General features: G+C 46.1%; 1 protein-coding gene across 4 annotated transcripts in view; it reads right to left on the bottom strand.

Annotated features, from left to right (window-relative positions):
- ACSF3 (acyl-CoA synthetase family member 3) overlaps window positions 1–12,660 on the bottom strand; it is a 71,060-nt gene that overhangs the window by 45,140 nt on the left and 13,260 nt on the right. For all 4 annotated transcript variants that reach the window (XM_058528483.1, XM_058528484.1, XM_058528485.1 and 1 more), the window contains exons 4-5: window positions 2,020–2,174; window positions 66–211 (exon numbers count right to left, since the gene is read on the bottom strand). In XM_058528483.1, the coding sequence (XP_058384466.1) occupies window positions 66–211; window positions 2,020–2,174 (301 nt within the window). The remainder of the gene's footprint in view (window positions 1–65; window positions 212–2,019; window positions 2,175–12,660) is intronic.

The following is a 12,660-nucleotide window of genomic DNA, read 5'->3' as shown; positions in this document are numbered from 1 at the left end:
CAGACTGGCCCACCTGAGCGGCTCAGAGCAGAGGGACAGGACACAGCTGTGGGCACTGCTCGTACCTGGCAGGCGGGCTGCAGTCAGGGGGTTGGACAGGGCCATGCCGATCTCCGTCATCCCGTACCTCTCCAGCAGAGTGTGGCCTGTGATGTTCTTCCACTTCTCCAACACAGGCAGGGGCAGGGCGGCCGATCCCGAAACCATCAACCTACCCAGCACAACCAGAGGCAGCCTTAGCTTCTCAGACATGATACCATTTCTTCAGTACAATAAAGAACAGGCACTGTGGAGCATCCTTCATCCAACATCACTATTCTAACATTCACAACAAAAACTGTAGTTACGGCCAAAATTTAACTTTGTTCTTTGAGAAGAATTTGTTGGGCATATTTTAGAATATAAATAGGTCTTCAAAAGGAATGGGTAATCAAGGTAAAAGAAAAAAATAATTTTAAGGTCTTTGGTGGTACTATTTGCAAATAATTAATATGCTATTCACAAACAATGCTAAATAACAGCAATAATAATAATAAGATGACGACAGAATTTATTTTATGGATAAAATGATACCAGGTCTGAGGAGTAGGTGGGGCAGAGAAAGGAGGCAGTGCAGCTGAGGGACACACGTAGAGGTCTTCACACTGTCTTGTGCTAATGGGCTCACAATGGTGCGATGCCATTGTGTAACACTGCGAGCTCCTCTCTGCCTTGGTGTACACAGCGTCACTTCAGCATTACGTGTAGAAAGGAAGACGCTTCTGTTTCTGGTTGGAGCCGGAGAGTAACCACCACTGCCTTCCCCACAAGGGTGTACAGCTCACGGGGACCCTCCCCACCATGAGCCCGCACTGGTGAGTCTGAGGGCCTCTGTCACCCAGGAGTCACCTTGACTTCCTCTCTCTGATTTCAGTCTTGCCCCTGGTTCTTTACTTTGGGTAGAATGTGGTACTAATCCCACTCCTGCACACTGGACACCCCCATCAACAGTGGCCCAACCTCATGATGCCTCGAGAAGGGGGGCCAGGAAGGCATGAGCAGTAGGCTCCATCAGAAGAGGGTTCTGGTTCCAACGTAATGTCTTTACACCACAGGAGCACGAATGGTGGAGCAAAATCACAACAGCCACAAACATTTGTCTTGGATGATCCAGAACGTTTTCTGGGAAACCAGGGTGCCCTCATGTGCTCTTTGGAAGGACAAGGAATCAGAAGCAAGGAGCAGTGCAGAGGCCACAGATGCCCACACACAAACACACTGAGAAGCCTAAATGCACATTTTCTAGCAGCTCACTCACTGCGGTGTGAAAGGCTGCACTTGCCACAGACAACTTGTCATGTCTTTCTGGTACACTTGTTGTTGGGCCTGTGAAAACTCACCAAGCTACTCACTGGGGTGTGCACTCTCTGAGAGGATCACACTCCACTAATGAGCAGGGAGAGAACGTGCCATATCTACAGTTTACAAGAGAATGCAGAGCAACTTGCTGCCACAGAAGGACCCAAAATATTCAGCGCTTCTCTGTCAGGAAGAGTGTACGGGATTGAGGAGTGGTCAGGTCAGGGGTGATGGGGTCCAGGCACGGAGGGCTCTAGGAGCCACAGACCACGGTGGAGAGAAACGATACAGTGCAGGTCGGGGGGAAAGCTGTGGGGTCAGAAAGGACGGGAGCAAGAAGGTCAGTTCACTGTCCTAACCCTCGTCCTTCAGACTCAACCACATAACAGACAGACAGAGGCAGAGAGACAGACAGACAGAGAGACTGAATGTAGATAGAGAGATAGAATGCAGATATACACAGAGATAGAGAGAGGGATGGACCAGATACAGATATGGAAGACAGACAGATGTACAGGGAATACAAACACAGAACATCAACCGGTAGACATGATATGCAGACATAGATTTTAAAGGCAATGGAAAACACTCAAAACTCAGTACAACCGATTTATTAAAAATAAGTTATACTGGCTGATCTTTAAGACTTTCTGGATGGGAAGATGGACTGTTTTCATTTACCTAATTTTTTCTTCACAAACTGCACGCACGAAATCCTGGACATGAGGCTTGGTGAAATGTTTGTCATAATACTCCATCAGCTTGGTATATATTGTAGGCACTGCCATAAACACATTAATCCGTGGAGTTTCAGAACTTAAGAACTTTTCCCAAACCTAAAAAAAGAAAAGGAAGCATACAGCAAAAAGATTAGAACTAAACACACACGCAAATGTGTGTGACACCTCAGCTCCAGAAACAGTGTTCTTAACGGAAGCCTCTCCTTTCCTTAAGCATTAAAGCCTTTGTAAGCAGCTCCCACCTAAAAGGACGTCTCACTTTTACAGGGTGACACAAGCCTCTGGCCATTCCCATGGAAGTCACCCTGTGCCAGGGGACATTCATGCCCGGGCTCAGGGGTAAGCTGTGAGGAGGGAGGGGATTCAGGGAGAAGAGCAGGGACAAAGTTCTGGCCTCGGATTTGCCGTGGGGAGAGATGTGGTACCCTGGCTCTCCCACAGGGCCCCCTGTGAGCCTGAGAGTCAGCACACTGCCTGGCACAGACAGGCATGAATGATGGCAAATGGATGATATCTTCTATTTTATTACAAAAAGTCACAGGAATTTTATATTTTACACCATAAAAGATGATTCTTGTTTTAATATAAAGATGCTTCAAGTTTCTCACCAGTTAAAGTGCTTGTGTTACCCCTAATCTTCAAGAAAAGCTGGCCTGTTATGCTCACTCTGTGGCTCTCTTCACCACAGTGCCACGGTTCAAGCCCACAGCTGGATGCAGAGCAGAGCTCACAGCGCTGGGCATTCAGTACGTTGCACACAGACAGATCTCGCCCTGATGGCATCTGAGACCTGGGTGAACGGAAACAAACACTCCAGCCCAGCCCAGCCTGGCCCAGCTCCTAAGTGGATAGGAGTCACTAGCTCCTCACCTTAGCTACCAGACAGAGGAAAGGGCACCTCTCTGGGGGAAAATAATGTTATTCTTTTCAAGACAATGACTGGCACCCCCCCAAAAATTACAAAGCATGTAAGGAAACAGAAAAATGTGGCCCATAACTAAGAAAAAAAAGTCAACAGAAGCAGATCCTCAGAAGACCCAGATGTAGGAATTACCAGACAAGTAATTTAAAATAATTACAATAAACAGACTAAGGAATTTAGAAGAAAAGATGAACAAAATGAGGGAAAATGAAGGATTTCATCAGAGAAGTGGAATTGCAAAAAAGAACCATTATAAAACTGGAAAATATATTATTTGAAACAAACAGTTCATTGAACAGACTTCACAGACTAGACACAGCAGAAGAAAAGATAAAAGAAGTCAAACACGAGTCAACGGAAATGATCTAAACTGAAGTGGAGACACGAAAGAAGAGAAAAAGGAATAGAGTGTGCCACGTGTGGACAACAGGAAACAATCTGACATGTTCTGACTGTGGTCCTGGAAAAGGGAGAGAGCAGAGCTAAATTAATGGAGAGAGAGTCCATGCTCATATCAGAAGACTCAGTATTGCTAAGATGGCAACTCTCCCCAAACTGAGCTATAGCTTTAATGTATTCCTCCCCAAACTCCAGCAAGCTCTAGTTTGCAGAAATTGACAAACCGACCCTACAATTTACAAGGAAATGCAAGGAACTCAGAAGAGCTGAAATAAATGTGAAAAGGAAGAATAAAGGTGGAGGACTCACACCTCCCAACTCCAGAACTTACTCTAAAGCAACAGTGATCAACGCAGTGTGATCCTGGTGTAAGATCAGATACACGGATCAACAGAACAGATGAGGGTCCAGAAATAAACCAATACACTGAGGGCCAATTGATTTTTGACAAAGGAGCCAAGTAACCTCAATGCAAGAAAGGAACAACAAACAAACAGTGCTGAGACAACTGAATATCCACATGCAAAAGGCGATTTTTAGACCCTTACCTCACCATACAGGAAAATTAACCCAAAGTGGATCAGAAACCTGAATGTATGAGCTAAAACTATAAAACTTCTAGGAAAAAACATAGGAGAAAATCTTCATGACCTTTGGTTAAGCAAAGATTTCTCAGATATGAAACCAAAAGCATGATCTACGAAATCAAAAAATTGATAAAATGGATTTCATCGAAATTAAAAATGTGTGTTTCAAAAAAATACCATTAAGAAAATGAAAAGACAAGCCAGACAGGGAGAAAATATCTGCAAACCTTGTATCTGATCTAGAATATATAAAGAATGCTTACAACTCAATAAGAAGACAACACAATTTAAAAGATTGAATAGATCTGAATAGACAGTTCACCAAAGAAGATAAATGCATGCAAATAAGACCCTGTAAAACGCTCAACATCATTAGCGATCAAGGAAATGCAAATTGAAACCACAATGAGATACCACGTCATATCTACTAGAATGACTATAATAATACTTAAAAAACCAGTAAACAAGTGTTGGTGAAGACGTGGAGAAACTGGAACCCTCGTATACTGCTGGTGAGAATTCAAAAATTACAGCCACTTTGGAAAATGGCTTGGCAGTTTCTTAAAACATTAAATATAAACTTACATACAACCCAGCTATTCTATTCCTACACGTCTACATAAGGTAAACGAAAACACGTCCACGCAGGATTTGTGTGCAAATGTTCATGGCAGCATTATTCTTAACAGACAAACTGGGAATGAGCCAGTACCATCAAATGGTGAATGGGTGGACAAATGTGGTACCCGGTATGATGTGGCGCTATGAGGAACAAATGACTGGTACACAGGCCACAACATGGATGAAACTCAAAGACGTTTTGCAGAACAAAAGAAGCCAGACACAAAAGACTACATATTACACAATTCCATTCATATGCAATGTCTGGAAAAGGGAAATCTACAGAAACAGAGGCAGACAGTGGTTGCCAGAGCTGGGTGTGATAGAAGGGATTCAGATAATGGTTGAACACCTCTATAAATTTACTAAAAATTGCTGAATCATTTACAATAGGTGAATTTTATGGCATGTGAATTACATCTCAATAGAACTGTTTTTTAAAAAAGGAAGATGCAATAAAATTTTCAGTGAAACAAGCTGAGAGAATTTGTCATCAGCAGAGTGAATTTGTCACTACAAGAACTATGAGAAGTTCTTCAGGACAACGGAAGCACAGATCTGAGGAACATACAAAGAGTGCCAGAGAAGGAAACACGTAGGTAATTATATTAGAACTTAAGGACTCCTGATTGTTTAAAGCAACAGTAGTAATGATGCATCATGAAGATAAAGGAAGGAAATAATAAAGAACAGCAGTTAATGGAATAGAAAGCACAGATGCATTAGAGAAAATCAACATCAAAGTTGGTTTCTTTGAAAAGATGAATAAAATTGATAAACCTCTAAAACAAGAGTGATCAAGAAAAAAGAGTGAAAACATATACTAAACATAATCAGACAGTGAAAGGAGACATCACTACAGATCCTAGAGACAGTGAAAGAATAATGAGAAATTATAAACTACTTTATGCCAACTAATTTGACAAACTGACAAAATGGACCATTACCTTTAAAAACAAAAACTTACCAAAACCAACACAAGAAACAAAATAGAAAATATTAGAAGTCCTGCGTCTATTAAAGAAACTGAATCCTTAATTTAAAACCTTCCCAGAAAGGCCCAGCCTAGATGGCGTCAACGGTAAATTCTACTAAACGCTGCAGTAAAGACTAGTTCCAGCCTTACACAAACTCTCCCAGAGAAAGAGGAGCCGCAAACCCCTTTCAGGAGGTGAGCACAATGGGACCCCTGGTGGTCGGCCAGCCACTGACAGAGGCAGCCTGAGTAAATCTCAAAAATGCTGTGCTCAGTGAAAGAAGCAGATGAGCATGAGGACCCCGTCCATGCGAGGTTCAAGAACTAACTATAAACTGACCAGCAGGGTCATCAACTCAGAGGAGCTGGTGCCTCTAGTGGGTGACTGACTGGAGGGAGTCATGAAAGAACAGGAGGAGAGGAATGTTTATATCCCACCTGGTGCACATTACACAGGTGTACTCATGAGAACACACTAAACCACGTGCGTTCACTCCACGTACACGACACCCCAATAAAAGGAAATGAAAGCACACACACACACACAACACACCCACCGACAGGACTCAGATTAACGAGACTGACAACACTAAGTGTGGGTAAGGATGGAGAGAAATCAGCACTCTCATCCTGCTGGTGGGAGGATAAAACACGCAACTACTTTGGAGAACTCGGGCAGTTTCAACCAAAACTAAATACACATCCAGCCCAGTGGATGTCTAGCACCAGTAGGTACAGATCTAAGAGAAACGTCCACAGAAAGATCTTTATGAGAATGTTTATGGAGCTTTATGCATAATACAGGCACACCTTGGAGATATTATGGGTTGGGTTCCAGAACACCAGAATAAAGCAAATACCACGGGGCTGGCCCCATGGCGTAGCGGTTAAGTGCATGCGCTCCGCTGCTGGCGGCCCGGGTTCGGATCCCAGGCACACACCGACACACCACTTGTCGGGCCATGCTGTGGTGGCGTCCCATATACAGTGGAGGAAGATGGGCACGGATGTTAGCTCACGGCCAGTCTTGCTCAGCAAAAAAAACAGGAGGATTGGCATGGATGTTAGCTCAGGTGATCTTCCTCACACACACACACTAAATAAGTAAATAAATTAAAAAAAAAAAAAAAAAGCAAATACCACAATAAAGGGAGTCATGAATTTTTTAGTTCCCCAGTGCATATAAAAGTTATGTTTACACTATAGTCTATTAAGTATGCAATAGCATTATGTCTAAAAAAAACAATGTACATACCTTAATTAAAAATACTTTATTGCTTCCAAACCAAGACATGGAAGCAACCCAAATGCCCATCAACTGATGAATAGATAAAGAAGATGTGGTGTATATATATACAATGGAATACTACTCAGCCATAAAAAAAAGACAAAACCGTCCCATTTGCAACAACATGGATGGACCTTGAGAATATTATGGTAAGCAAAATAAGCCAGACAGAGAAAGACAAACACCATATCATTTGTCTCCTATGTGGAAGATAAACAAATACAGGGATAAAGAGAAGAGATTAGTGGTTTCCAAAGGGGCAGGAGGTTGTGGGGTGGGTGAAAGGGTAAAGGGGCACATACGTATGGTGACGGATAAAAACTAGACTATTGGTGGTGGGCATGATGCAATCTATACAGAAACTGATATATAATAATGTATACCTGAAATCACACAATGTTATAAACCATTATGACCTCAATAAAATAAAAAAATTAAAAAAATACTTTACTGCTAAAAAATGCTAACCATCATCTGAGCCTTCTACAAGTCATAATCCTTTTGCTGGTGGAGGGTCTTGTGAAAGACACAGTATGTGCAAAACACAATAAAGCAAGGTGTGCCTGTATCCCCCAACGGGAGACAACCCAGCATCCTTCATCAGCAGAACAGATAAACAAACCGTGACACTTTCATGCACTGAAATACAACATGCCATACAACAAGAACAAATGACAACTGATGCGATGCAAGAATAAACCTTAACATTGCATGATGAACTAAAAGCACCAATGGTACACCCTGTCGAGTCCACTTACATGAAGAACGTGCGAGAGTAACCGGTGGTGACAGAAGCCAGGCTAGTATGACCTCTGGAGGGTAGGGATGGGGCACTGATGTGAGAGGGCACGAGAGAGCACTGTGGATGATGACAACACTCTCTCTTCATCTGGGTGGTGCCTGTTACACAGATGCATACATAGATGTAATGTATGATGTTGCAGATTTAACTTACCTTAATGCATGTAAATCACGCCTCAGTTAAAACAGAAGCAGCCACAACAACAGTCCCCAATGAATAACAGCTCTGGGCGTGCTGCCTCAGTGACTGTTGACATCACAGAGCAAGGGACAGCGGGCGTCATGTGCCCCTGCTGGATGAACACACACACCACTTCTGAAGTCCACCCCCCCCACCCAACCAAAACCAAACCAAACCAAACCAAACCCCTGAATCTTACAGGCCTCTAGATCTAACTACCACTTTTCAACAAATACGAGGACAGAGGAACATGTTAAATGACACCACAGGGATGCATCCCACAAGACCAGAAAGTCTACAGGACACACAGCCCAATTTTTTTTTTTATTGATTTTTATAACATTGTAAAATTTTGGGTTGTACATTTTTGTTTGTCCATCACCATAAATGTCTCCCTTCACCCCTTGTGCCCACCCCCCACCCCCACTGCCCCTGTAACCACAATACAGTTTTCTCTGTCCATGTGTTGGTTTATATTCCACACATGAGTGAGATTATACAGTGCTTGTCTTTCTCTTTCTGGCTTACTTCACTTAACATAATACCCACCAGGCCCATCCATGTTGTTGCAAATGGGACAATTTTGTCTTTTTTTATGGCTGAGTAGTATTCCATTGTATATATATACCACATCTTCTCGATCCAGTCGTCAGTCGAGGGACACTTAGGTTGCTTCCACTTCTTGGCTATAGTGAATAATGCACAGCCCAATTTTTTTTGTGTGCCGAGGAAGATTCGCCCTGAGCTTACATCTGTCACCTATCTTCCCCTCTTTTTTTTTTCTGAGGAAGATTCGCCCTGAGCTAACATCTGTGCCAATCTTCCTTTACTTTGTATGTGGGAAGCCACCACAGCATGGCTGACAAGTGATGTAGGTCCATGCCTGGGATCTGAACCCGTGAACCTGAACCGCTGAAGCAGAGCACACTGAAATTTTAACTGCTATGCCACAGGGCCTTCCCCCAATTTCTTAAACAGAAAGTGCAAGGAAAGGGCTGAGAGGAAACTTCCCCGTGAAGCAACACAAGTGGCTGATCCCCCAAGCACAAGGTCAGGATGTGACTGAGATCCAGCTCAAACAAATTACAACAGTGAGGCGCCACCAACAGCGCGTGTATGGACGGAACGCGTGATGACACAAAGGGACTCTTGCTCACTGCCTCACTGTGACCGAGGTGCTCTCATCAACTCTAAGAAAAAGCGTCCCCACCTCTAGGAGATGCTGAAACCATATGAGGTCTGGGATTCATCTGAACAAACTCCTGAGATAGAAGATGTTTCTAGACGAGACAAGAACAGCTCTGAGTCAGTAACTGTGAAGCTGGGCAATGCATATGGGTATTCATTTCTCTTATAGACGTCTGGGACATTCCATCCCTCAACAGCTTTAAGATCTGATGAACAGAGGACTGAGACTGGGCTCTCTCTCTCGGAGCCCTTGAACTCTGATATTCTGTGGTTCTCTACAGGCTAAGAAGGGACCTAACATCACTTATTAGCAAGAAAAATGCAACTCAGGGTTAACCTGTCAGCATTTGGAAGTTCATTCAGATCAGCACCACTCCCATCTCCCCATTGCTGAGTTGACAGGAAATGAGTGTGTATGGAAATGAGAAGTGAGGATAAAAAATGTGCACACGGTGTGCCCCACCCCCCCCAACCCACACTTCTTTCTGCCACCGAGCAGGGGAAATAAACCCTAATGGCTCGAAATCAGTGGGTACTAAGCAGTGAGTCCAGCAATCGAGAACAAAGCATGGGAAGTCCAGGCCCACAGAAATCCAAGAGGACAAAGACCACGTGCAGGCCGCCCTCACCACCCCAGGGCGGCCGTGACCTTGACCAAGGCCTGCCCTGTCTTCTCACACGAAGATATTAATTTGGACTAATCCCTGAGGTTCCCTCCAAGCTCTGAAATGCAGATCACTGGAAATTCTGTATGGCATCCTACTTCCCACTGGCTTGTAAAGAAACGCAGCTCTGCCAAATTGGTGCTGACGTGGGTGGCAGCCTCACTGCCCCCATCACTAGGGAATGCATGGGTCCTGGGAGGAGCGCAGCCAAGCGGACACACTGGACACCACCGGACTTCCCCTGGGAGCGTCGATATCCTGATCTGGATGACTATGAGCAGCCTCGTGCTCCCGTGTCCTCGCCCAGGGCTTCAGTGCATTCAGTGTGGCTGACCTGTGAGCAGATTCCACCACCACCCAGCCTGATGAGTCCCGACGACACCTTCACCTTAGCCCAGTCCTCTTCTGCTCACCAGGGGCTCGATGTTACCACAAGCACTCAGTCAACACGCACAGAGGCATAGACTTCACTGTGACATGTGGCAGTGAGGCACCGCGCACTGGCACAAGGAGGAAGGACAGGCGGCACGAGTGAGGCATCCATCCACCTGGGGACCTGTGGTCCCGGTCAGGCCTCCTCCACTGGCCACACACGTGGTCCTCAGGCTTCCCACACAAAGCTGAAGGAAGGACGGGGCATGTGGTCAGCCAAATGAAACATGATGACCTGTCCTACGATCATCAATGTGGACATCTGACCTGGCACACAGCTGACATCTACCCCAGGAGCCGTCTCCTGACAACAGCCCACAGCTGGGAAGGCCTCGCCATTCTTGGAATTCTCCCACATCAGCAAAGGGGCAGCTGCTGTCCTGAAGCAGGATATTTAAGACAGCAGTGTTCCTCCTCCATTGTGTTCAACACACCCAAAAACTACAATCGCAGATCTGGGGGATCCCCCAAAAGAACAAGAAGCGTCCCTAGGCCTGCATTTTACTAGTGAAAACAGCTGTGGGGCAGCCAGACTGCAGCACCCTGCTTTGACACAAGCTGTCACGGCACAGACCAGACAGCATTCCCAAACCAGGCTGCATAGAGGGAACCCCTGGGAGTCGGGGTCCTGCCCCACATCTGACACAGTAGCGTGAGGGGTCCAGGCACCTCTTTTACTCACCATCTCCCCCGCCTGACCCCACTGTGCAGCCAGGACTGGAAACCCAGGGTCAGATCCCACTCCTACAAGACCGCCAGGCCAAGGAGACCAAAGATGGGGTTCCTGCAGGTGAGGAACTGCACCAACACTTACTCAGCTCAGACCAACTGCTCAAAGGACTCAATCACTGTTTTTTGGTAATCCTAAACAACACACAGGAAGCAGTTCTGCTTCTGCTTTTGAAGGTGCTCTGGCCAAGGTTGGGAGGTGAGAAAGAACACTTCATAACCAAAGGCCAGCAATGGGAGAACAGAGGCCTATCTGGCTCCTTAGGCCAGCGTCCTAGTGACCCCACACTGTGGATCAGAACTCTGAGTCCTGTGTGCACCCCCTGTCCTACTGACCCCACACTGTGGATCAGATCTCTGAGGTCCATGTGCACCCCCTGTCCTAGTGACCCACACTGTGGATCAGATCTCTGAGTCCTGTGTGCAACCCTGTCCTAGTGACCCCACACTGTGGATCAGATCTCCGAGGTCCATGTGCACCCCCTGTCCTAGTGACCCCACAGTGTGCATCAGATCTCTGAGGCCTGTGTGTGCACCCTCTGTCCTAGTGACCCCACATGGTGGATCAGATCTCTGAGGCCTGTGTGTGCACCCCCTGTCCTAGTGACCCCACACTGTGGATCAGATCTCTGAGGTCCGTGTGCACCCCCTGTCCTAGTGACCCCACACTGTGGATCAGATCTCTGAGGTCCGTGTGCACCCCCTGTCCTAGTGACCCCACACTGTGGATCTGATCTCTGAGTCCTGTGTGCACCTCGTCCTAGTGACCCCATAGTGTGGATCAGACTTCTGAGGCCTATGTGGGTATGATGTGCACTGCTTCCCTTCCCCAAACTCTGCCTGTACCTTGAAACACACACTGCTCAAAAAAGCCCCCCTCCCACTTCAACAGATGCTGACTCTTCAGATCCCAGAATGAACTTCATCTGGGGCCAGAGGTCTACCATGGCAACATGTTTAACCAAAGGAAGTGGTGTCCTGGGCAAGGGCACTTGCCTCGACATAAGTACTGGTGGTTAACCCAACAGCCTGCACGGCTGAGCCCTGAGAATAATCAGCTCAGTGTCCTGACCCCATGAGACCAGAGTTCTGGAGCATCCTCTTGCCTTGTCGGGCTCATCACACTCTGCTGGCCTAGCCTCTGCCCTGGGACAGGTTCCCCAGCAGGTCAATAGAGGAGTAAGGGCCAGCCCATGGTCCCGCCCTGATTCAGGTCCCGCTCTGCTGCTGGAAGTTGCCCCCACCGTGAGCGGCAGTGATTGGGAGGAATTCAGCTAGGGTGAAGTTATCTGAGACAAGGAATTGATCGAGACTCTCGACAGCCTCATCAACACCCAGAGTTCGTTCTTCAGGGGTGACGTTGGACAGTTCGCCCATCCGTCTTCCCGTCTGTCCTCCGAGTCACTGTCACCTCATCAGTCAGCCTCACGGGTTGCTGAGAGCCTGTCACCCAACGGTTAGCATGCGTTTTGTTCAGTGGGATGACCTGAAGACCCTGGGATCTAAGGCCATTTAAACACCACCGCACATTTCTGGTCACCCCGCACCACTGCTCTACACATATTTCTTAAATATAAGCTTAGACAAAACTCCAAATTTTAATAATGCTGAAAGCAAGACTTTACTAATATAATAAGTGTAACATAGATGTCTAAATTCACAAACCCCTGAAACTCACGGTTGCAATCTTTTATCAACCCCCACATCAAATTTCTTTCACAACTCAGTTCTGCTGTTTTGAGAAATCCCAAGCCAGTGCCAAGAGCCAGGAAGGCGGCCCTCCTATGAGCCAC

The sequence above is a fragment of the Diceros bicornis genome, chromosome 32 (genome assembly GCF_020826845.1).
Source record: "Diceros bicornis minor isolate mBicDic1 chromosome 32, mDicBic1.mat.cur, whole genome shotgun sequence".
Classification (NCBI taxonomy): domain Eukaryota; kingdom Metazoa; phylum Chordata; class Mammalia; order Perissodactyla; family Rhinocerotidae; genus Diceros; species Diceros bicornis.
The sequence above is the reverse complement of the archived record's forward strand: the minus strand, read 5'-3'. Positions and strand labels throughout refer to the sequence as shown.